We start from the raw sequence: 25,265 nt of genomic DNA on the forward strand, positions 1-25,265 counted from the left end.
TTTGTGATAGGAATGCTGCTTATTTTAATTTAGGAAACATCAAGCACTGGCCTTTGGAAAGAGAAGCCTTTTATCCGTTTGGCAATCTGGGCAGGCAAGGAGCAAAATTGTTCATACAGATGACTAAAAGTAGTGCTGACATAAATTACAACAAAAAAGGGGATTGTGTCGAGCGGCTTTTCCTATTCCTCAGCAATTGCAAGGGTTTTACAAAAACAAGAGCTAAAATCCACCGCTATATCTACATATAATCCACGTCCAAAACTGAAGGTGTTAAGCCTTTTATCATCTTCCTATGATTAAATATGACTATGTACTCCTATGAACAAGAGTCGCCACACATAGCATTTGACCAAACTTCCTGAAGGTTTTTGCGTACCTCTCTTGAAGAACACACAAATAATAGGGACATGCAATCAGCTATTAGCCACTTGTTGATTCTTCTTCACTGTCTTCGCTCTCATCGCTGCAACTCCACAACCACCAGAAATATACATTCAGAAAATAACTAGATGTATAAATAACCAACATACACAATACACTGGATATATAAATCATCAAATGCATGCATTTATAAGCAAGTATAAGCCATCCTAGGTATTACTGCATCCCTGCAACAGAAACAAAAAAAAGTTCCGAGAACATGTATCATAGCATGGTTCACATAGAATGTGAACTGTGAATTATAAACATCACCAAGTCCTTCCCAATTGACTTTGTATCCATAATTTTTAAACATGTATGCTGGTATTATTTGCAAAGTTGAGATTTAAAGGATAATGTCCATCGAAGTCCAATGGCAGATACTCCCCATTGAGCATTTGGGTTTGGCTGCTAACCGATCATTTTATTCCAGGTCCCATAGTTTGTGTCATTATAATTTCTTCATCAGTATTCATTCTCTTTATGTGCTTCAGAACAAAATCTGTTTTTGTTTCCTTATAGAGCTATATTCAATCAGATACATCATATAAGAATGTCATTTCATGGATACAAACATGAAAAGCATAATTCTGTGTCATACATACATGCAAGCAATATTTACAAGTAAAGAGCGGAAGGTATTCATAAATATACCAGTGGACAGAATGTGATGGTTTATAGCAAGGTATGACAAAGCAGAAGAAATTGAAGTTTTTTTTTATCCTTCTAAATTATAGCCAGCACAAATATGAAGTTCAAAAGGAGCTAAATCCCAGAACAAAACTAAATGTTCAACCAGATTACCTATATTCAGGGAACTTTGAAAGTCGCCTAGCATCCAAGCCTGTAATAAATTTTTGAGCCGCTTGAACATTGTCTGTACCTGAATAAATAAATCCAAAGCATCAAGTAAGGAAACCTCTTAGTTTTCCCGATTCACATTAAACAATGCAAAAGAATTAGAAGACCAAAAACCAGTCATTGAAAGATGAAAGAAAGAAGGATCGATTTTAATCTCACTTGCCAATTAAAAGACACATAATCAACAGAGAACTGATATTGAATCAATATATGAAGGAAATACCTTTTGTCATCTGGAAGGCATGCACAGCACATCTTTCCGCGGCTAGCCTCACCGGAGTACTACTGTCCTTCAAACATTCAGCAAGTGCAGGACCAATAATGGAAACATGGACCGTAATTGATGGAGGACTTGCCTGAAAAATAAACGCCTCATTAAAGTTCCTGAAATTAAATGTTCATGAATTCCTTATTAGAGTAGAAACACATGAGGGCATACTTTTGCAACAGCTTTTAAAGCAGATAAACCTCTCCTTCTGACTTCACTGGAGTCATCGTGCAAAGCAGACACTATTGTCGAAATGATATCAACATATGCAGTGGCTTCAGATGGATCACTCTGAATCTGATGAAGTATAAGCCTTCCTAATGCCTTTGTTGAAGTTTCACGAAGAGGAAACTAATTTGCAGAAGAGCATATTCAGTAACTGGTACAATACAAACGCATAAAATTACAACTGTTGGAACTGCAATACCTTCTCATCTTTCAGGGCATCTTTAAGGCAGCGCATGATAGATGGAAACATTTGGGATGTAACAACAGAGGAAGGATTGTGCCTAAGCAAGGATGAGATGGTGAGTACTGAGCCGTGCCTGGACACCCAGCTAGGAGAAGATGCCAAATTTGAGAGTAGTTCAAGCAGATCATCAAGCTGAGGCTCTTCCATGTACTGCAATGTCATTTGAAACTATGAGAAAACGTAGAAGAAATTGCACATTTTAATGGAAGAGGTCGGTAGCAATAAACAAGGAAGGTCCATCAAGAGCAATGAAAGGTGCAAACAACATGGTGTTCTGCCCAGATACAACTTCAGCTTCTTACCACAGGTTTATTTAGAAAAACTATCTTGAGTCCAGAGCTCAGCCAGCATGTAGCACCGCTACTATATCCTAATTCTAGTACCTCCTTGTTGATATGAAAACTATGGCAGTAGTGATATGGTCACTTTAGAGCTAACAACTTTAAAATACCCTCTATCATATTTATCATGCAATTTTACAGCATTTTGTAATTGAAAACCAACTGCCTTTTGAGTATTCTGTTTTCCATCTTTTCTACTCCTTGACTGCAGCACACTGACAGGCCCAAAACTGAACAGCTACAACACTAGACTGCTGTGGCTTATTTTCAGAGCCCTAGGCACTGTCCCTGACAGCAAGCCTAGTAGTGTCAGGCTTGGGTGGTGTTAATGGTAATTCACTATTCAAATAAAACAAACATCAGGTCTAAGCCAGAGTTTCAAATATGTCAAGAGATTCAACACTTCTATCAGTTAAAATGAAAACATATATTTGCAAAACCAAGATACTCAGAATACCTAAACCCACCTGTGAAGTGATACCCAATATGCTGGCAGCAGATATTCGGACTTGGTCATCATCATGATGAATTAAATCCTTGAGTTGACTGAAAACACGAACTCTGACAGGATCGCTCACACTTTTCCCAGCATGCTTAAGGACACCTTTTAAAGCTGTGAGAATTGCCTCCCGAACACCAGCATCTGATGCCTGAGCAACAAAATAAAAGTGATGTCATGATCATAACAAAGATCAGTGAAGGGAAAAAAAATTACATAATGACTACCAAACCTGCAAGCTGGACAGGAGGTCACTGACTAGAGGATCAACTCTTGTACTGAGTGCACTAAGCTTTCCAAGAGCAAAAGCAGCACTTGTACGAACAGTCCTGCATTTCACTCAAGATCTCATGAGCAGGAAATAGGAACTCACAAACCATAAATAAGCCAAAGTAAGAAGACATGCGTAAAGGATACATATATATATATGAAAGGAAAAAAATTTCCAATAGACCCACAAATAATTTATGAAACAATTCAACAATAGTTTGACAAATGAGCTTTCAATGTACAAACAAACCTTGTACTATCTTGTAAGCACTTGATAAATGTTGTTTGAAGCTGAGGAAGAAAAGGCCTCAGGGACATCCCACCCTTCCGTATTAAGATGCTCAATGTAGACAAGATGGCACTCTTCACCTGCCAAGGAAACCGGTCGCCTATGATCCGGATAAGAGGCCTGTAATTATAAAACAAATACATCATTATAGTAGGTACACACCTAGGAAACTTCAGCTAATGGGAAAATAATCTTTTTATTAACAAGAGAACTATTAAAAACTATTAAAATCAAGGCATCAAAAAGCAATAAGCACCCCCAAGCACTTAGGAACGTTAAAAAAGGGAGCAAAAAGGAAATTCAAAATTTATGTGGTCATTATGAGCTCTTACCACAAGCATACAGTTTAATGAAGACCATTAAACTAACAGCACCTACAGATAAATGATACACATAATCTGAAATATTTACAAGGTGAGCTCAAAAAGATTGAGGACATGCCATATATTCAATACCCATTTCTTTGTACAGACCATTATTTTAGGGGCACATTCTTGTGTTTCTAAAAGAATAAATTGATTGCGTGAAACTAGCAAAAATGTGATTTTACAGTTAAATTATCCTTGCTGAGAAAAAAATCAGGAATTTCCCATTCATGAAAAAGAAATAAAAAAATGATCCAAATCCGGAGTTGTTAAAAAACGTTAGGAGCAGCAATCCAATGACAAGATGTGTTGATGTTACATATCACTCAACCCTAACTACACACATAATCAGTCGATTTATAGAAGCCACAAAAGTATAATTCACAAAAGCAAGATTTCCCAAAGACGGATGACACATTGTTAACCACCACAGTACTTTATGGTACATTAATTCTAGAAGTCAAAACTTATACTAACATTTTTCAGATATATTAACATTTAGTATAAACTGGATTTCGTAAAATGTATATGGTCCATACCCAGTGATTGGAATGACAAAATCCTTCAATGCTTTTTCACTAGTCACCTCAATGAGCTCCCCAAGACCCAGTGCTGCCTGCTCTCTTAATTCAGCAGAGCCACTTGTTAGACCCTAAAATGTCATAAGATATCAGAGAATCACCAGAAATGAGACAAGAGGCACAAATAACTATGATCAATACTTTTTCTAACCCAGTAGTCAACTAGACAACCAAATGTATATAACTGACAGGATCACAAGACACACACACACACATGTATATATATAACAGGATAAAAACAACTTCATGAAAGCAGGAAAACTGACACTAGTAATAAAGCACCCAATGGAAGAATTGAGGCAGTAAAAATACACTTCCGAAACCATATCATTAATTGCTAGTAAATCAGCAAGCATTGCAGACACATAGCATCTACTTGGCTGGTTGAGGAAATAAAAGGCCTTCCCAAGCTCAGAACAAGAAATTTTTACCATGACCAATTTAACTACAGATAAACAGAGTGCATGGGAAAAAAGAAAAGTGGGAATCTCAAATCATGTTTTCTAATCTTTCTTGAAGATTTCTCAAAAATAATAGTGAATTGTAGAATTTAACAAACCAAAACTAAAATACATGCTGCATACAAGGATGATGTCAAACAAAAAGAAAAAGGAAAAAAAAGAAGGAAAATAACAATATTCTGACAACTAAGAATAACAAAAGAAAAGCATGAGAAGGACAACGTTATGACAGTAAGAATATATGCATCCTTACTTGAAGAAATATCGGAAGCAATGGCTGAAGAGCTTTTGGGAGACAGAAACCTGGAATGACAACTGGTCCTCCCTGCAAAAATATTGAAATGGACATAAATACCCAGATGAGTCATCCTTCCACAAATCAGACAAAAAAGTCAAAGTTTCTGTGCATTCTGTTAACAGTATCATAATGCATACCCAATTGTCTACACTGCAGAATAGTGATCACTAACCTTCTTTTTCCTTCGCTCTTTATCTCTGGACGTGGACACAGCATCACGTACTAATTTTATATATGAAGGAAGCACCTCCTTAGGAACAGAACCAATAACCCTTGATAAAGCTTCCCAAGCAACCTATTGAAAAGAACATTAGATACAATTTATGGAAGAGTAAAGAAGACTGAATTATGCATTTGATAGATACCTCAACAGTTGATGAATCTGAATCACTCAGCAAAATGATCAGAGTAGATATCATATTTGGTGCTTCATCTACCAAATATAACTTGCTGTATTTGAAGAAAAATCCTATCAGGTATGATGAACTTCTTCTGATCGAAGCCTGACACCATAAATATACAGAACCAAAATTAGTGATAAATACATACATGTTTGTGTGTGTGGGTGTAGAGAGAGAGAGAGAGAGAGCATGGAAGGGCAAGGATAACTGGGCTACATACCAGAGTATCCCCAACACCTTTTAGAAGTTCTGCTATCAGATACTCAACGCCTTCCTCATCTATGACCAAGGCCACTGTTTCTGCAGCCTTCTTAGCCAAAGTTTGAACATCCTACAAACTCCAGTCATTAGATAATCTAGTAGAATAAACAGCATTTTGAAGATGTATTTTAAATGAAGGTGATATACACTAATGTCAAAAGAAGATTGATATTTAGAGTTAGGCAAACAAGAGTTGAAATTTAATATCGCTTCTTCAAACTAGTTGCATACCTTGTCCTCAGCACCCATTGCAGAAAGTAAAGCAGGAAGAATAGTACCAAGGTGAAAGTTAAGACCAGGTCCTGCAACCTCAGCTAAGGCTCCCAGTGCATGTGCATTGAAGGCACTGGATACATATTCAAAGTCTTAGAAAAAGAGCAATCATAATGTGTGTTTGTGTGCATGTTTTCAAAAATTATAGCAACTCAAGGAAGCTACACATACGAAAGGGGAAGATGGACCAGCTTGGGCAAAATATGAGGCAGTACAGCTGTAGTCCTGACACTGAAATTCACAACAACAGAAATTAACCACATTTTACAGTAGAAAAATATACACAAAAAGACTTGACTCTCAATACACAAGCTGCACAAGGCGTTTACCTTAAGATTTGTTTGAGACCATCAAGCGCCGTATCAGAGGTCTCATCATCCTCCAGAGCATGCAGCAGTGTTGGAACAATTTCATCAATTGCTTGCATTCCAGCACTCTGAATAAAGAGACAATTTAAGAGCCTCATAAATTAATATCTAAACAAGAACTTGAAACAAAACCCAGAAGATAGAAATGATGTACCTTGTACAGAGTGCTGAATGCTAAGCCTGCAGACTCACGCACCTCAGGCATGCTGTTAACATATGTTAACATCAAAATTTATCATACATTCAAGAGATTTAGAAAATTACTAGAAGAAATACTGAACTAACCTATCACAAAGGGCAGTCCGGATTGTAGGGATGAGTTCATCCATAAAACTCAATAATTGACTCTTCACAGCACTTGCCATCACTTCACTCAGACCAATGCATACACCCTGTAATTCCAAGCCATATGAGAATTACATGACAAATAACCAAAAAGTAACCTTTGTAATTTCCTTATGATTGATCAATTCTTCTATTTTTCTTGTGACCAAAATCCTTGAATAATGTTTTCTATCAACTTTGACAAAAGAAAAAAAAAAGAAAAAATTCCTTGATTAATGTCTGCATATCATATTGAGAGATGAGGAGACGGGGTAGACCAAATGGTGATTTCAGTTCATGCATGGTTTACATGCATATGGTTAATGGATTGAAACTTGATGATCAAGATCCCTCTGCAAGTTAGAAGCACAAGAAGCCTTGTATCTGCCTGTTGGGTTTAGTTTATTATAAAGTATTGATGGGGAGGGGAGTTTCAAGAGAAAAAGTGGACAAACTACTGCAGCTACAGATAGAAATTTTACTTGTCTTCTGCTAGGATTAGGATCCTTTAGCCCCTGGGATAGGATTGGGATGATCAAAGGAAGCACTCTTTCACCGAGCTTTCGAACAAGTTCACCCAATGCTCGTGCAGCAACCTACATTAAAAATAAAAATAAAAACGATTGTTTTACCAAATAAATACTGGAAAAAAAAGGAATCAGGAAACTACAATCTGAAAATAAAAGAAGCACAGACCTGCCGCCTTTCAGAAGATGACGATGCCAGAGAAGATATTAAAGTACTCATTAAAACTGGCATTATTTCCTTAAGAGTCTTAGGAGTATTGGCCACTATTGTTTTCCATACATGTAAGGCAGCCTGAACACAGGGACAGGAACATTCAGTTTACATATATGCATAAAACACATATAAAAAGCAAATGACATGCAAGAGAGAAAGAGAGATGAAAATGTGCCACTACCTGACGCACAGATAAACTGACATCAGTCCGGACCATGTATAATGCAGCAAGAATTTCATTACGCTTATCTCTTCCTAAAACCTCAATAATAGCACGTCCATGTGCTTCAGTACTAGAACCTTCATCATCACTACCCCCCTCAAGTAAAGCTTTTCCAGAAGTCCCAGCTACCTGGACATGGAAAAAAGGCAATCTCAGAAGGCTAACAAAAGGAACTTGCGAAATGGAGAACTGGAAAGAGGTGAAGTAGTATGAACCTTAAACAAGAGATCTCCTAACAATTCCACTGAGCTTTGCCGGATGCGCCAATTATCATTGAAAATACCATCTTCAACAGCAGGAAGGAGAAGAGGCAAGGACCTAAGGATGAAAAGGAACATAATAAAATAAAATAGCACACATCCAACAAAGATTACAGATCACACGAATATGCAAAATATTCTTAAGACATAGACAGCTATCACAGACTGCGTGTAACTTTCATGAAATCAGAATAATTTCAAGTTTATTGGAAATAAAATTTAAAATGCCCAAGAAATGGCAACATGTTTTGGCCCCAGTCAGAAATTCTAAAGTGATTTTATGGCAGGAACTTCAAGAAATTTCAGTTCCGAACATGTAGGAACAAAAGTAAATTTCAATCCAGCGCCAAGAAAATACAAAGAAACATGGCAAGACTATGAATGCATACGTTGTTGCATAGTGCTCCACCAGGACATGGCCAGCACCTAATGCTGCATCACGAACAGATTCATTCTCATCCGCAAGACCTGTACGAGTAAACCAGCCACTTTATTATAAGCTGGGTTGTTCTACTACTACCAGTAATGGAAAAAAAATCCACAAAGAACATTTATATTTAAAAAAGGAATTGAACAATCTAAGCGACCAAAACTACAAATATCCTTCAAAATTACCGAACCTACCATCTAAAATTGCAGGCAACACCTGCTGCAAATAATTCTGGAATTGAACACCTAAAGATCTTGGCAGATACTGCAAATAAATTAGCATAAAAAAGAACATAATCAGAGAAGGGTCATAAGCAAAATCCAAAGTGGTTTGGGAAAAAAAAAAAACTTTATTGGACACATTTTTTTATGAGAATATTAGCTGACGCTAATTAGTTCACCTTGAAAAGTGTTAAATATCCATCACGCACAGATGCCTTTTGATGAGAACAGTTTCGGATAATATCAGGCAGCACATGTTCAAAGTATCCTGTGCCAAGTGCAGATAGAACCTGGAGATAGATAAACAAAAGCCCCTAACTTAAGTATACCTGATTAAAAGAAGTCTGCAAATTCCCAAAACTAGCGTTTTCTTCAGGAAGTATCACTTCATAATCATAACAAGTATTCATTTTCAGATTAATTGCCTTCGTCTAAACACAATAGACTTAATAGCTGTGCTATTGTCATATTAATTGCAGAAGACATGAAGAAACCTTATGCATATAATGAGCTGCTTAATTAAGTGAAAAAGTGGCTCAGTAGTCAACTAGAAAGTTAGAGTAACCAATAATACCTCACTCAAGCCTTGAGCAGCTCCAGAACGCTCAACATTACTATTATCAGTTTTAAGAGAGTCAAACAGCCAAGGAACAAGATCAGGGAAGTTTTCCTCGCCCATTCCTCTTATAAGAGATCCAATGGCCCTTGCTGCCACAGACCGAACTTCTGGAATTGGATCCACAAGAACCTGTTCTTATTCAAAATCAAAACTTAATCATAGAGGACAAACAGTATACAAAATATGTACGTAACTCCAGTGATAACAGTACCTTTTTAACTTCAGGAAGAAGCAACCCTATGTAAGGAATCATATCCTTCGGTTCTGTAACCAACGAACACATGTTTCCAACTATTTGTGCAGCTTTCTTTTTAGTTTCAGCACTCCTCTCCCTAAGACCCCTATGAACTATAGGTACCAATAGTGCAAGTGATGGGGCATCAATTGAATTAATGAAAGTTGTCTGCAAGAAACCAAAAGGCATTTAGTGACATGAAACAGATTAAAATAAAACTGATAAACTAAACAAATGTTCATCCATAAACCTTACCTGGAGGAGAATATCAAGAGAATATTTTGTATACTCATTGGGGTCTGTTAGGCCCATGAGAAGCGTAGGGACAAGAGAAGATATTTCTGGATTCTTTATCACACTCCCGACCTGGGATGACATTATGGACAGTTAGTCAGGAACCACTACGCATGAAGAGCACATTGTGAACAATAAATCACAAAATATATATATATATATATATATAACCTGCTGGAGTGCCATTTGTCCTGCTGACTGGACTTTGGGATGCGTATCAGTTAAAACCTAAATTTGGAAACAAAATTCCAAGGTCAAGAATTTTTGTTTATTTAAAGAAGGCTAATCAACAAGGCTTGTGTATGCAATTATAAACCTCCGTCAGTTTGGGCACGATAGTAGGAAGGCATTGAGACAATTGTTGAGGAGCACAGTATGCCATAGCACCAAGTAGTTGTACACTGCTTTGCTTTGTCCGCCAGGCTTTATCCTCAAGACCCTGAGTTTAAAAATTTACAGGTAACAATTTGATCAGTTAAGCACTCTGAAAGCAGTGCAACATAATCCAAATAGTAAGACACAGCAGGACAAATAAACAAAAGGGGAAAAAATAATAATAGTACAAAACACTATGTCAACAACACAAATAACAATAGTAATAAAGAATCATCCTCACTGTGACATTCATTGCTATCTTCAGAAAATAATCAAAGACAGTAAAACAAGGCACAAGCACAATAATGGCAAGCAACATAGTTCACTTTCACCTCTGCTTGTCAATATCTGCTGTATTTATCTTAGTCAACTAGCTAGTATAAAAAGCTATTTGATTCAATTCAGAACACAGCTAACAGATCATAAATGTCCACCATCCAGGGAAATAAAAGAATTTTATTATCCAACTGAAGTATCCGTACTGATCAAGCATAAGGGTGCAGTATAATGAGACCTAACTAAAATCATTACATGATTACTAGAGTTAAATTATCAACTTTTAATACAGAAAATTTATCCCTATGACAGAATAAAAACCGAGTCTCCATCCATAGTATGGTCCCTCAAGATTTAGAAGAACTATATGACCAGTTCAATTATTATATCTTATCAAACAAATGTGCTGAATATGTAACAATTAAATCCACAAAAGGCACCTTTAGAATCGATGGAAGCACAAGCTTCACCCCCTGTGCACTAAGTTGAGACATCATTGAACGAGCAGCACATTCAGCAGCTTCACGAACTGCTACAACTTGGTCAGAGAAAGAAACCAAAAGTAACGGCAACATTTGAATCACATACCTGGATATAAACAGGAAAAATAGATGCATTAATCATACAAAGAAATCTGCACAGACAACATTGCAGTCTTTAGGCTACAATTATTTATACATACGGTTCAAACAGTTTTCCAAGTGTTTCACAAAAGCACTCAAAAGCCAGTTGAGCTCCTTCACGATGTTTTGCTGAACTCCTGTAGTTTGAAAGAAACACAAGCTCGTCAAAGTCCAAAATTAAAAAATACAAAGGTGAATAACTACAGTAAGAAGCGCTATTTGGCTTTGGCTTGGCAGACAGGGATCCCCTCCACCCACACTATGACAACTAAATGAACAAGAACCCTATTGGAAAACAATTTTATTCTTGACAACCAATCACTGTTCATGTCCACAAACAATAAAAGGAGGATAAGAAAATTTTTAACTTGAGAGGAACTACTACTAATATTGCCAAATATGATTAAAGAAAATGACCAGAATCAGAGGAATATACCATTTTAATAAAACTAAAACCAACCAGAGTGTGAATATACCTATCTGCAAGACTTTCCCTTATTGCAGCAGTAATTCCATACTTCTTCAAGCAAGATATTCCATATCCCTTGACCACTCCAGCAAGTCCAAAAGCTGCTCCTCGGCGTTCCCCATATTTGTCACTATTCATAAGTTGATCCAATAACCTAGAAACAAGAGCAGGTGCATCATCCTGATGCAAGAAAAGGAGATGTTAGGACAGCTTGTAAACCCAGACATAACAACATGAAACTTCAGAAATATACTGCCTCTAGTTCATTTTTTCGATTTGGAGATGGAAGAATTAGAAAAGGACACGAGCATCAATATATTACAATAACTAAATGCATCATTATGAGAATTAGATTTTAATTTTAGGCAAAAATTGCTTCATACTTTCTTTGACTGCATTAGTGGAGATAAGCAAAACGAAACTGCCCGCTGAACAGCCTCTGATGGAGTATTCAAAACATCCAACAACTTCTCCACCACTGCATGGACTTTGGGATCATCCTGCAAGAAAATACAGATGTTAAAACGAAACAAGAAAAAAAGCTTGATGAATTTGCTATGAAAGGAACACTGGCACATAAAATCAGACCTTAGCCAAGTGTTTTGCCAAGGCTCCAGTAAAAATAACAACACCCTCACGAACCAAATCATATTTTTCCTCATCTGATGCCTAAGCACAAGAAATTATATGAGAGGGACAAATATAAAAAAAGGTTAAATAATCTTTAATCATTACATCAGAGTCTATCCATCTATAGAATTCATGAAGTATGGAAACATAATAAAAAAGGTCAAACATGTTATGATTTAAATGAAGACTGACCTTCTTGTTCAGGTAGTTCTCAAAGATTGGAAACAACAAGGAAACATTGTCTCTTCCATGCTTATCAATAATTATGATGCCAGCATTGATCATTCTTCCTCGAACATCTGCATTAAGGTCACCCTACAACATAAAAGGGTTAAAAAAACAGAGACACTGATTTATTCAGACCAATTTATAGCTAAGATGACATACACTTCAAGGCATACAAGACCATCCATACCAAACAAAATGATGAAATGAAAATGATGATTCTCCTTGATATGAGGTAAAAATGCAATAGAAGAGTCCAAAAATACGCTTTAAGAAAAAATAATATAGCTTTCTTCTAATTAATGAATAGAAAGATAATGGAAATCTTAATCTACTAAGAAACATAGCAGATCAGTACTCCATTGGTAACAGCAGTGTTTTCTGGGTTAGACAATAACTGCAAAGAAAAGCTCTTTAAGCATCAGTAGTGTAATATTAAGTAGTACTTTGATTAAATGACTGTAGCTACCTAGTCTCCAAAAATGGATGTGATAATTTGGGGACGTAATTATTTCTTAACAATGAGCCAACTTAATTCAATCAAAATGGAAAGGCAAATCTTACCAATGCTCGTGATATGAGGAATGTCATAACAACAGGGAGGTCTTTTGTTCTTAGAACATCAGCAGCAGAATGTAAAGCCAGTGCTATTCCTTGTCTGCCCAGCCAACCAGCATCAACAGTATCCTCACCAAAACCAGCATCCCGGATATATAAAGAAAATAAAGTAGAAAGAGATTCCTGAGGAGATCAATAAAAAAAAATTAGAAAACAGCACACAGAAGAAGAATCATAATTTTGTCACACTAACCTGTATAGTATCTGGATTTTCATCCAAAGCAGCAGCTAATGCCTCTGCAGCAGCCAACCGCACATTGTAATCAATATGAGAAAGTGCTTTGAAAAGTCCAGAATAATTGGTCCCAAAGTCATGTCCATAGCGATCCCAAATATCCTCTGCAGCTTCAGCAACTAACTGTAAACATGGAGTAAAATACAAAGTGAGTGAGTTCAAATTAATAACAAAAACAAGCGACTAAATGAAATAATTAACCAATGAAAACCAGTGAAATTTAAAAACAACAGTATAAGTGAAATAAGTGAAATTTGAACAACTAACCAATGACTTAAAAACAAGGTAAAATAAGTGAAATTTAAGATGGAAGAATGTTACAAGATCAAGTTCAGAACCGTGTAATCTATATAATTGTAAACATGAAGAACAGTATCTTTTGGAGGATACATTGCGAACACAAATTAGTATGAGAACATATTGCCATAACAAGGTGGGCACTCATCAACACAAGGGGCTGTCATGACTGGCACAACAAGTCCCGTGCCATGGACAACTATTTCTTAGGCCCAAAGGGACCAAGAGATACCCCATGCATGAAAATATAAAAAATAAAAAGGAAACCAATAGCAATAGAAAGTTTGAAACCAACAGAAAGTATTAACTGCTCGCAACCATACAAATCAGAGACGTAACAAAAGTGGTTGAACCTGCCCTGATTCCGTATAAACTTAATCAAACCTGCTAGGATCAAATCCACCATTTATATGATGGCAGTTAAAAGAAAATCACCAGATGACCAAAGAACTACTTGTTACTTCACCAACTAGAGCATGCAAGTTCGCTGTTTGTATTTATTGTGCGTTTCCAGATCCACTATTTGACTGGACCATAAATGGTTAATAGCCCAGTTCACAGAACTTCCAGGTGATGTTCAAGCAATCAAACAAATCATTGATGACAATAACTTAATTCAAATGTCTCAGAATACTTCTAAAATGAGCAATCATTATATGACAAGTGAAGATCTTTCTAGTATATTCAAATGCAGAGTCACAACTGAAGTCACAACATTAAGCTGCTCAATCATTCAAGGTCTTAAATAGATGTTTTGATGGCTGTTACACATTCCCTTGTATGATAAACTTTACCATATGCATATGAAATTTAGCTAAGCCTCCATGAAGGTTACAGCATTTAAGTTACTCGAGAAGCAGCGAATAACAGACACAGATCAAACTAACAAAACTGGGAAAGGACCATGGACACATAAAAATGCATTTAGCCTCTGGTAAATTAAACAGGAAATATAAAGTATGACTGGCATTGAACATGATAGGCAAATTAAGGGTAAGGATAGAAGTAACCTAAAAATCTACAGGAGATCCTTGAATCCAGAAGGAGAGTTGAGATATCTAAAGTTGACTAGGCAATACTAAATTGCAACATTCTCAATGATAGTTCTCCTTCGATAAACAATTATCCAATATAAAAGTATGATGCTTTATATAGGGGCAAAACGACCATATCTAAATAGGAAATAGAATCCTAACTAAGAATAATACATGTTGAATAAAAAACTTAGAAACACCCAAAGCTCTTAAATAGACAGAATTATAAATTGATGATGATGGCAGAAAATATGAATTCGGAAAGCACAAAAAGAGTGAAACAGGAATTTAGTAGTGGATGCCTCACAGCACGCAGTACATTTTAAGCAATAAAATATCAAGCCACGAGAATCTTCGAAGTGGAGGAACAAGTTTGATGCACTTACAAAAACAACGAAAAAAAAATGCAAGGTTGTCATTTATAATTACACATCAAGGGGAAGAAAATATAGGTGAACAATCAATAGAACAGGTGATAGAAATAAGCTGAAGAAACTATCCACTGGACTATTTCCTGTTAAACAATGAAAAGTTTGTTACCAAATTCAATTACATCAAAGAAAACAACAACTGCCAAACCAAACCTTTTCTGGATCATGTAGAGCAATCCAAAGACTAGTTGCAACCTCAACATTCTCGGGGACAGATCGGCTGGCAACTGCTGGAATACATTTTATGGCATTTAAGCAGGCCATTCTTACATGAACATCTTTTGCATACACTCCATACAGTGCCTGTAACCATAAATATTTGAAAATAAAATCATGGAAGGTTAAACAGAGTTACATGAACGATGAAACCAAAGTTAAAATGTATCATACAGGTGCAACTTCCTCTGGTTGTAAACCGAGGCACAATTCATTTAATGCTGGTCCAATGGAGCCCTGATAGGCAGGAACAACACCTAGAACATGATAAAGAGCCTGCAACACAAAGAGTGAATTATATTGCATGCAAAAAGAAAACAGACAGAGAAATCTGAAAAATCATATATATCACATTGGTTCATCAAAAACAAAAGTTTAGATATCTAACTGATAGCATTCGAAGTCTAGGAAGGGGTAACAGTGGATCCATGTGCAAATAGAGAATACGAAGCACATCATCATGAAGTCCAGTCTTCTTGGGTGATAATAGAATGTGCTCCATTATCTGACAACAATGACATCACATATAGATTAACAAGAAGTTGCAATGAATTTAGTCATACATGAAAAGGGAGGAAAACTTACAGGAAATACAAAAGTAAAAGAATCTACAGGAAGAGGTCCAGGTTTACAAGACACAGATAAGCCATTAATTATTCTCTCAAAAAGACCCAAAGAAGGACTCTCATTGGCTTCCCCGTCACCAGCTATTGGAATAAGATCCAAGAAAACACTGACATCCTTGGTCACAATAAGGCGTAGAGCAGTAGCAATGTCAAGAGCCCAATGACAAAGAGGTGTGGCTGTACATCTGGATAGCTTCACCAAGGTCTCATAGGCCACGTCACTCACTATAGGTGAATGTAGCAAAGGGTCAACAAACTTAATCTGATAACATGCACAAAAGAAGAGGATTAGGACCACATAGAGGAGCTTAAAGTATAAGAAGAATAAAAACCCTTAACGATACAAGCACTGAAACATACTTTAAATCACCAGCTATGAGAGAGAATCAGAACTCATATGAGAAATAGATTAGGACCACAATGGAAGAAATTCTCTAACATGAAAAATATTGTTTCCGAACAACCATCATAAAATTAAAATAGCTAATGGGCTCTTAAAATGAACAATAGCAAGCATTGACATATCGTTCTTTCCCATCTCCTAGCATGCAGATGTTCATATAATAAAGTGATCAAAGCTAATTGCTGAGGAATTGGGGATCAGAAAAGGAAAGGCAGTTGAAGTTTAGTTTCACAGTGACCATTTAAGAGAACTGTAGACAAAAGGAAAGGCAGTTGAAGTTCACTTTCACTGTGACCATTTAAGAGAATTGTAGACAAAAGGAAAGGCAGTTGAAATTTAGTTTCACAGTGACCATTTAAGAGAACTGTAGACTAATAACAACATATGCTGCAGCTTCGCATCAAACATTTTGATCTTCGCATAAAACAGAGTAAGAAGTAGAAGAACAGTCACATTCTGACATAATGCTTGTGAGATATCACCTGTTTGTCTATACATCAACAAAAGTAACACGCAAAGAAAAGCAGGTTGCATGACACGAACCAGGGAAGGTAGTTGACTGTGTGCAAATACAGGGTTAGAGATGGCCATTTCCCCAAGAGCTCTCAGCATCAATGAAAGGTTGTCCTGTATACCTCTAACCTTATCTCGTACAGCTGCCTCCTCCTTCAGCAATAATTCACGAGCCTCTTCTTTTGCTGTCTTTCCTTTATCTACAAAAACCAGAGACAATGAAACAAAAGCATGTTAAGCAGGAAATAATTTTAATCAATACCAGTATCAATTAATTTACCAAGTGCAAAATAACATGCCAGCTTTCTTCGTCGACTTCCCAATATCCTTTTTACCCATACCAGCAGCTTCTCTACCAGTTGGTTCTCTCTTCACAAACTGATTAGAATTGACATCATCCTGGGAAGAGAGACACAGTTGCAAATGAAAATAACATCAGGTGGCAGTAGGAGCAAAAAAAGTAAGAGGAATAAATGAAAAGGAATAATAACTACCATGTCATTGTGGTCCTCGTACATCCGAAAACGGCCCTTCGCCTGTCTTGTGTTCTTAGAAGCAACAGATTCTGCAACATAAACGCCTTGCTCACTAGAAAGCATTCCTTCAGGGGTATGAAAAATCTGAGAAAAAATTTACAAATAAGTAATACAAAACACTAGGTCGAAAACACAGAAAACAAAAGAAATTCTGTGACCAAGGCTAGCAGATTATAGAAGGCCATCGTAGCAACAAGAAACATTTATCCTTGCATAAATACAATGAACCAGAGGGAAAATATATGGGAAAAAGAATTGATAGTACAAAAATGGAATTAATATGCTCCTGCCACCTAGGCTAGGGCCATATTTTCATTGCCAAAAGTCCTCAAATGACATCTTCTCATCTAAACAAATAATCACTGGAATTTCTGAATACACAGATTCAGTAGTGTCTGCAAGAAAATATCAGCTTAATAATATATATTTTCACATTAACAAAGGTCAAAGCCCAAGAAGCTCAATCAACCAAATGACACATGGTCGCCACACCTGTCATTTGTGTCTACAATCCTGTGCTGGTCCAGAAACAAGAAATGGAAAAGGCCTAAGACATGCTCTGGTCCCGGCCAATGCACACCCAGCAGTAAGCTAAAATGTTATCCTAGTGCACAACGTCAAACAGATCTAACAACCATACAGAAAGAGCCACTATGACAACATATCCCTCCCAAGATTGGAAAGCTGAACCTGACTCTGGAAAAGACAAAATGACAACATATCCCTTCCAAGATTGAAAAGTTTATCTCTCATTTCAAACATGTATAGTCTACAAGCAACAAACTTGAGAATAACATTGCTATAAGAAAGTGACTGGTACTATATTTGGCAAATCCAGTATTGAGCAATTAAGTGTGTTTAGGAACAGTACCCGAATATCACTCTCTGAAAGCATATCATGTGCATAACGGTCTGGATGATTTTTCAATTGCTGGCAAGGAGAAAAAAAAAATTATGGTCAGCAGTCGGCAGTAACAAATATGGCCAAATGGCCATAATTCATCAAGATTTCATTTAAAACAGCACACTGGATATACAAGTAACAACCTTTTCAAATGCCAAATACATATCTCTTGGTGTTATGGACATCAAAGTTGATAGAGAATATATTGCTGCTTCCTGTTCTAGCGGATTCAAACTTGCCAATCCCATTGGTCCTAGTAGACCCTGACAAAAACAAACTACAACAGGTTAGTGACTGAAACAATGTATGAACATGTACTCTTGGCAACATTGCAGCTTGCAAACAACAAAAATGCTAAAACTGCAATTGATTGGAATAAAACCTAAATCTAGAGAAGAGAATGCTATAAATCAGCAATTAATTCACACAACAAGATCAATCCATACTGCAAAACCAATCCCAGTTGTAACCATGCTCATGATAATACATTAAATCCCCCCTCCCCCCAATAAAAAAACCCTTTGGTTGCTGATTTGGAACCACCATCGACACACCAAATAGAAAATTAAAGAATTTCAATGATGAATACAGTTAGCAAATTATAAAGATTGAAATTTAATTTTTCAATTTACAGTTGATACTCTTGACTACGGATACTGACTATATATACTGACAATAGCACAAGTCAAATGTATAAACCATTGGCATTTCAAATTGACTCCATCCAAAGTTATCGATAAAATCTCAAACTTCTGACTAAAGGCCTGAGATTGAGAGCCACGGAAATAACTCAACATATATTCATTCTGGAAAGTGCATAAAAGATGTAAACTACCTACTTAACATTTTCTTCTCAATTTCAAAAAACAATTTGAAGATTATATGATGGAAAAGAACCTCAACAGAAAGATATTCAAATATAGAGATCATTAATATTTTGATTACATAAGCAGATCTACCAAAGAGGCAATAAGTAATAGTAAAGGCAACTACACAGCAACATCCATAACTCAAAGTTTTACAACATCCTTTCTGCAAATTTAGGAGGAGGGCAGGCAGGAGAGGTAAACAAGGCAGACGTAGCATAAGAATAAGATGGTGCTAACAAAATATACTACTAATATTTCCTATCTTCTGCAATTATGAAACAGGATACTTGCTCTGTTAATAAACCTAATTTACAACTTTCTCAATCAAGTCCATGGACTTTTATTTTTTTTTCATTTGAGTACACCAATCTTTTCAGAACCTCCAATCAAGTACCTCCATCTACTTTCTGTCAACTGCTTAGTTATTTGATGATAGGTCCTGTGGCCTTGAACTGTTGTTGGTACACAAACTTTCACTTTGTCTCAATTGAGTATATAGACTTTAATCTTTCTTATTTTGATACACCAACTTTTTTTATAATGACAATTAATTACTTTTGCCAATTTTTCATTTTCTAATGTGGTTTTTTTTAGTACAAGTACCCTCCATGCTGATATTGTATTTAATGACAAAAAATGTTTTAAATTAAATAAATCCTTTTAATTAACGATAAGCTATCTAACTTCTACACTGAGGTTAAAAGGTATTTTATGATTAATCAAAACTAATAAAAAAATTATTAGTACAATTCAAATATTTATTATTTTAATAAGAGAAATGGAAAATCATATGATTGAAAAATAAATAGGATAAAACAATGGATTATTGTAAAAGTACCCAATTGGAACAATCGAAAAGGTCAGTATACCAAAATGAAACCTAATATAATATAGTTCATGTACTTGATTGAAAAAATTGCAAGTTGGTGGACCAACATTGCAATTTTCCTTTACTAACAGTCAAAGGACACATAAGCAGAAAACATAGCAATTAACAGAGTTAGATGGGAGTACATGATTGGAAGTTTTAAAAAAGTTGGTGTACTTCTTCGGAAAAAAAAAAACTAAAGGCCATGTACTCAATGTAGAAAAAGTGTAGAATTGGTGTTCTAATAATGTAAGTGTCACTTTATGAAACTAACCCATGTAATGTCTGCAATTGGAAGGGCACACTGTTTACATATATTTTACTAGCAAATCAAATAAGTTTCATAAAAAAATCAAGCTCAGTTTTAATACCCTGATAAATTCACCATGAAAGTAATGGAGACTAATCCATTATATATATGCAGTCAAGTTTTGTTGTTCAGGCACTAGAAACACTAAAAGAAGCTAGTGAAAATGTAAACTCTACTCAAAATTGTCATTGGTTAATGTTTCCATAAAACAAGGAGAAATAAGAAGCTGAATTTTACCTTGCACAAATTCTCAACATCAGCAGAAACAATGCCAATAACATCGATCCCAAGTCTTCGCAAACACTTACGGAGCCTCTGCAAATGGATAAGAGGACAAGGGGAGAAATGAAATTATCATAAAGATAGTTAGCATTTAGGTCCAAAGCCTGAAATAAGATATGGCCACGTTGGCTGTCATCCATTGGTCTAATAACTTATATCCTTGTTAGAAAAATCATTAACCTCTCATGCTTATCCAGAGCATTTTCCACTTAAGATATGGCATGCCTTAAGCCATCTTATTGTTACTTAATTAGTTCATGTTATCTCAGCAAAACACAATTCTGAATGGCTTAGAACTAAACTAACACATGCTTTATCTTTTCTTCGATTTTACCATCTAATTGATTTTGATCACCCATGAAATAATAAGACAAAATTGAGTAAACTGGGCTTTGTAAGGAGGAACCCTTTCCCTCAGCCTTGACAATTGAATCTTATTCCCCATCAATCATACAAATCAATACAGAGGAAGTGTTCAGATCAATAAATGATTCAGTATGCCACTTTTCCTCCAATGCATATTTCCAAGGATACAAAACAACTTCAAAAATTTATTATGCCTGAACAGCTTGAATATTATCTCAGCATAGGGAATTTACATCTTGAATTACATTTAGCTTTATGATAAACCATAATCATAGATATCAATGCCCTCGATAAGAAGTTTCCAGGAAAACCATTGCAATTAACTTCAAATTTAGAAAAAAGGATGATTTATAGAGAGGGAGAGAGAGCTACCTTCCAAACCACATCTCTTTTTGCAGTGCCAACCATACATGGGTGATGCGAACAGAATATGACTTGTGTAGATACACTTGGAGAAGCAGCCAGAGTTGCACATGATATTACTGCTAAAGCCTTCACTAATACCTCAACAGATGGAAGAAATGCAACTTGGGCGTCCAATGAATTATCTGAATCACTACAGACACATGTAATAAGATTCCATATGCATGGTAGGATGGGGGAACATTAATGTAAGAAAACTAGAACAAGAAAAATGCATCTGAATTTGAATCACCTATAATTGTAGTGAAAAGATATCAAGTCAATTGATTGACATTCAAAGTGCATGTTTTCATTTAGTATGTGTTACCAAAAGTAAGTTGAGCAACATTTGTGACAATCAGCATTTAAATAGAATAATCATAAAGGGTTCACCACACATCACAGTTATCACTCTCACTTTGGCCACCAGAAACCAAAAGGGTTAAGAAGGTTGTTCAGCTTAAGAGTTACCTTGTCCCCAAAAGAGAGAGTCTCTCTCCAACTACTGAAAGAAAATTTGTGAACTCCAGTAAAAGAAGTTCAGATAACAACGGGATAGCAGTAATTATCTTTCTGGTAGCAACATATGACATCTTTCTAACATCCCAACTTGGATGGCATAGTAAGAAGACCATCAACTGCACCCAATCAATAAGCAGTTAGTCACGTACTCTAATCAGCTGAAGGAATTTTGTGCAGCACTACAAAGCAGTACCTGGAACAGTAATTTCACTGAAAAAGCTTCCAACACCCTGCAAGAAAATAAAAGGGTCATTTAAAAAAAAATACAAGCTATGATAGAGAATGTGGAGTGCAAATGAAGATGAACCTGCGTGAATGTTCCACTAGCAGCACCTCAAGAAGATCAACACATGCCATGCAATCCTCATTCGACAATTTTGAGGCCTGCGGGCCACCATATGTGAAATTAAAAAAAAAAAAACAACATGAAACATTAAGGAAAAAGGAGGATAAAAAACAGAGTCAGTGAAAAGTTACCAAAGAAATTGGAACAAGGGAAGGTTCATTTTGAGATATGAAAGACCATATCTTTTCCTTTGCTAGAGTCTCCTCTGAGAAACAATGAAGGAAAGAAAGGGAAAATCAACTAAAAGATAATAAAATCAGAAGCCAAAGTAACATGAATGCAGAAAGAAATACTTTATTTCTTATCAATGACAACAAGATAAAAGAATAAAACAACTGTACAAGTAATACAACATGAATGGAGATAAGGACCACGTAAAGCTGTCTCTTATCAATGAAAACAAGAGAAATGAATAGAATAATTGTATGAGTACTAGCAGTAATTATGAAAACCTGTTTTGATATCTGTAGAAGCTATCTTCCCAACAACAAGCAAAGCATATACCCCATCCAATCGCTGCACTGCTTTGGTGAAACCAGTTTTTACAAGTTGAACAAGTGGTCCAAACAAAGATGATATCTGAAATGCAGCATCAATAAGTTTCATTTACGTGATGGAAACATCATCTTGGAGAGGGATGACAATAATTGACCAAAGTTACCTGTAAAACAGCATCAGCATTTTTACATATGACCTGAAGACATCGAAGATGCCCTCTTCTCAAAACTTCCTTCTCTTTAAGGCCAGCAGCAATAAAAGAAACTAAATCCAGTTGGACAGAATCGGCGGAGCGTGCTGCCCAAGAAGCAACGGCTGACAAAATTGCAAGCTTTACCTCTTCGTTTCCTGAAAATCAACCATTAGAGATGAATGAGCACCCTACATGATTAGAAGGAAAAATAAAATAAACAGCGAAGAACTTATAAAAAAAAGAGTGGGAAGTAATATACAGACAATCATACATAAAAATTATAAAAAAGAGATTTCGATATTCACTAATTAACAGTAGTAACAATTAAATATAATAGACAATAACAGTCAAGGAGTTCATCCAGTAACACATTACCCTCCTCCTTGTAGCAAGATAGAAGGAAACTGCATATTGTAAGCACGAGACTGTTTAAAAATTTTCCATCAGGAGCATGTGATAATTCTTGCACAGCATTGAACATGCCAGTTCGTTGATATGGAAATTGCAGTCTTCCTTCCGACCCTGATCACATTTAATGAACATAATCTCAGCCAATTTTCTAATAGGTTCACTACTTTATCATCTGAACCATAATAAATCAAGTTTTAGACCACTGCAAGAAACAATTTTCAACTCCAAACCTCCAATTATGGCTTTAACAGCATTGAACATGGCTTCTAAAGCATCAGGATTACTCGACTTCTGGCTCAAACACCGTACTATAGCCAATGCACCAACCCTTCTACCTTCATCAGCATGCCGAACCTGTGATAATACTACTGAAAGAAGTTCGATCCCATACTTGCTCAAATCAAGACTGACCGAATCCAAAAGAACCCCAACCGCTTCCAACACAATCTCAGGGTTCCGCTTCAACATTTTCACCGATGACGGTAACACTACGTTCTGAAAATCCTCATGTGACAAATGTCTAAACAGCGGATAAAAACACTCACTAAGCTCTTTTACTGGCTTTTCTCTAGCATTCAAAACCGCTTTCAAGTATATATCCATAAATATAGACTGCACAAATGAAATAACAACAACATCAAAAACTAACACCACAAACAACAACTAACATCCTATAACACCACAATAACCCAAAATCAAACAATCTCTAACCTTGCATTGCTCAAAACGAGAGCTTGATGCACTCGAAAACTCAAGTAGTAACCGAATTAACTCCGGACTTTCTTTATATGCAACCCGCCCGTTCTTTAATTCCTCGATGTATATCTTATAAATATCGAGCGACTATCACAAACAATCAAAATTCAACTTTAACATCAATAAAATCGAATTTTAAAAAAAAATGGAAAATCAAACAAGAACCAATTAACAATCATCTTCACTAAACCTGTGAAAACAAGTGAAAGAATATCCTTTTGCAGGCTCTTCGCTCCCGAAATGATCGTTGCATCACAAGATTAACCAATCCAGCCTGCGCAGAAGCTACTCTAGAAACTGCATTTTTAGAAACTGAACTGAATTGACTTTTAGTTAACAACAAAACGGACCAGTTAAGTAGCCTATAACATCCAACATGTGATTGAACTTTCAATTGCTTCTCCATTGCCTGAACAACCGCGCCGGCGAAACTTTTCATGAAGATAACCTCATTTAATGACTTGATAATCACATCATCGACTGCTTTTCTCGATCGGCGATCATCGTATATGAATAGAGTCCGGAAAATGGTGTCCACTAACATCGATGCTAGTTCGACTGTCATCTCTGCGTTGGCGAGAAGGGAGACGACATCGTGACGGAAGATCCGGATGCGGAGTTTGGTGGAGGAGGTGGAGACAGAGGTAGAGAGGGAAGTGAGGGAGTCCGCCATTGTTGGAGGAGATCCGGATTAGGGATTTTGAAGGTCCAGGGAATGATTGTAGTATTTAGAGTGTAGGGTTTTAGAAAGAGAGTGGCGTCTTTTTTCTGCAAATGGCGGTTGTTGGGCTCTTAGAGGGAATTTGGTTGAGGCCCATGGCTTGTTGAATTAACTTTAATGATAATGATAATCCATGTTTAAGTATTGTAATAATTATATAATGTGTGCATGCCTTTTATCGACGATAATCAAATCTTTTGTACATGCATCAATAAGAATAAGATGGTGGTTTCGTTGCAAGATGCGGCTCGAGTGCACAAATCTCTCTTCAAGATCTTGTTTATTTTTATATTTTAAAATAAATTTAAAAAAAAATTATTAATTTTTACTTCAATATTTTTTTGATATTTTTATATCATTTTGATACATTGATATTAAAAATAATTTTTAAAAAATAAAAAAATATTATTGTGATGTATTTCCGAGTGAAAAGCACTTTGAAAAGAAACCACAACAACCATACTCTCAAACAATCAAACAATGGTGGACATGGTGTGGTGATGGGGTGGTGACAATAATGGTATCGGTGATG

The 25,265-nt window shown here is 36.1% G+C and overlaps 1 protein-coding gene across 15 annotated transcripts; it reads right to left on the bottom strand.

The window, feature by feature from the left end:
- On the bottom strand, positions 1-24,774 carry LOC7453552 (protein ILITYHIA). 15 transcript variants are annotated; one of them, XM_024591590.2, is made up of 59 exons: positions 24,203-24,767; positions 23,968-24,099; positions 23,487-23,868; positions 23,221-23,367; positions 22,816-23,000; positions 22,607-22,733; positions 22,286-22,359; positions 22,116-22,192; positions 22,002-22,038; positions 21,758-21,924; positions 21,257-21,440; positions 20,474-20,551; positions 18,333-18,452; positions 18,157-18,216; positions 17,244-17,369; positions 17,049-17,148; positions 16,780-16,949; positions 15,793-16,095; positions 15,596-15,712; positions 15,382-15,483; positions 15,145-15,294; positions 13,188-13,352; positions 12,941-13,117; positions 12,344-12,466; positions 12,110-12,190; positions 11,905-12,021; positions 11,529-11,701; positions 11,112-11,189; positions 10,870-11,017; positions 10,095-10,217; positions 9,950-10,006; positions 9,740-9,850; positions 9,461-9,652; positions 9,205-9,378; positions 8,810-8,920; positions 8,604-8,673; positions 8,369-8,447; positions 7,935-8,037; positions 7,678-7,848; positions 7,452-7,574; positions 7,238-7,351; positions 6,717-6,823; positions 6,586-6,637; positions 6,393-6,499; positions 6,235-6,294; positions 6,022-6,136; positions 5,750-5,860; positions 5,494-5,631; positions 5,301-5,423; positions 5,084-5,155; positions 4,328-4,440; positions 3,385-3,543; positions 3,097-3,193; positions 2,833-3,015; positions 1,980-2,174; positions 1,724-1,903; positions 1,508-1,640; positions 1,228-1,306; positions 1-466 (listed from the first exon to the last, which is right to left on the bottom strand). In XM_024591590.2, the coding sequence occupies exons 1-59, from the start codon at positions 24,683-24,685 to the stop codon at positions 424-426; spliced, it is 7,878 nt and encodes a 2,625-aa protein (XP_024447358.1). In that variant the 5' UTR covers positions 24,686-24,767; the 3' UTR covers positions 1-423. The 15 variants fall into 15 exon arrangements, 8 of the variants coding, with proteins under 8 accessions (XP_024447358.1, XP_052305685.1, XP_024447360.1 ...); XM_052449725.1 differs by having other exon boundaries at positions 15,793-16,089; positions 16,774-16,949; XM_024591592.2 differs by lacking the exon at positions 9,740-9,850 and having other exon boundaries at positions 24,203-24,768.
- Between the last annotated feature and the right edge of the window lie 491 nt (positions 24,775-25,265).

The sequence above is a fragment of the Populus trichocarpa genome, chromosome 19 (assembly GCF_000002775.5).
Source record: "Populus trichocarpa isolate Nisqually-1 chromosome 19, P.trichocarpa_v4.1, whole genome shotgun sequence".
Lineage (NCBI taxonomy): Eukaryota > Viridiplantae > Streptophyta > Magnoliopsida > Malpighiales > Salicaceae > Populus > Populus trichocarpa.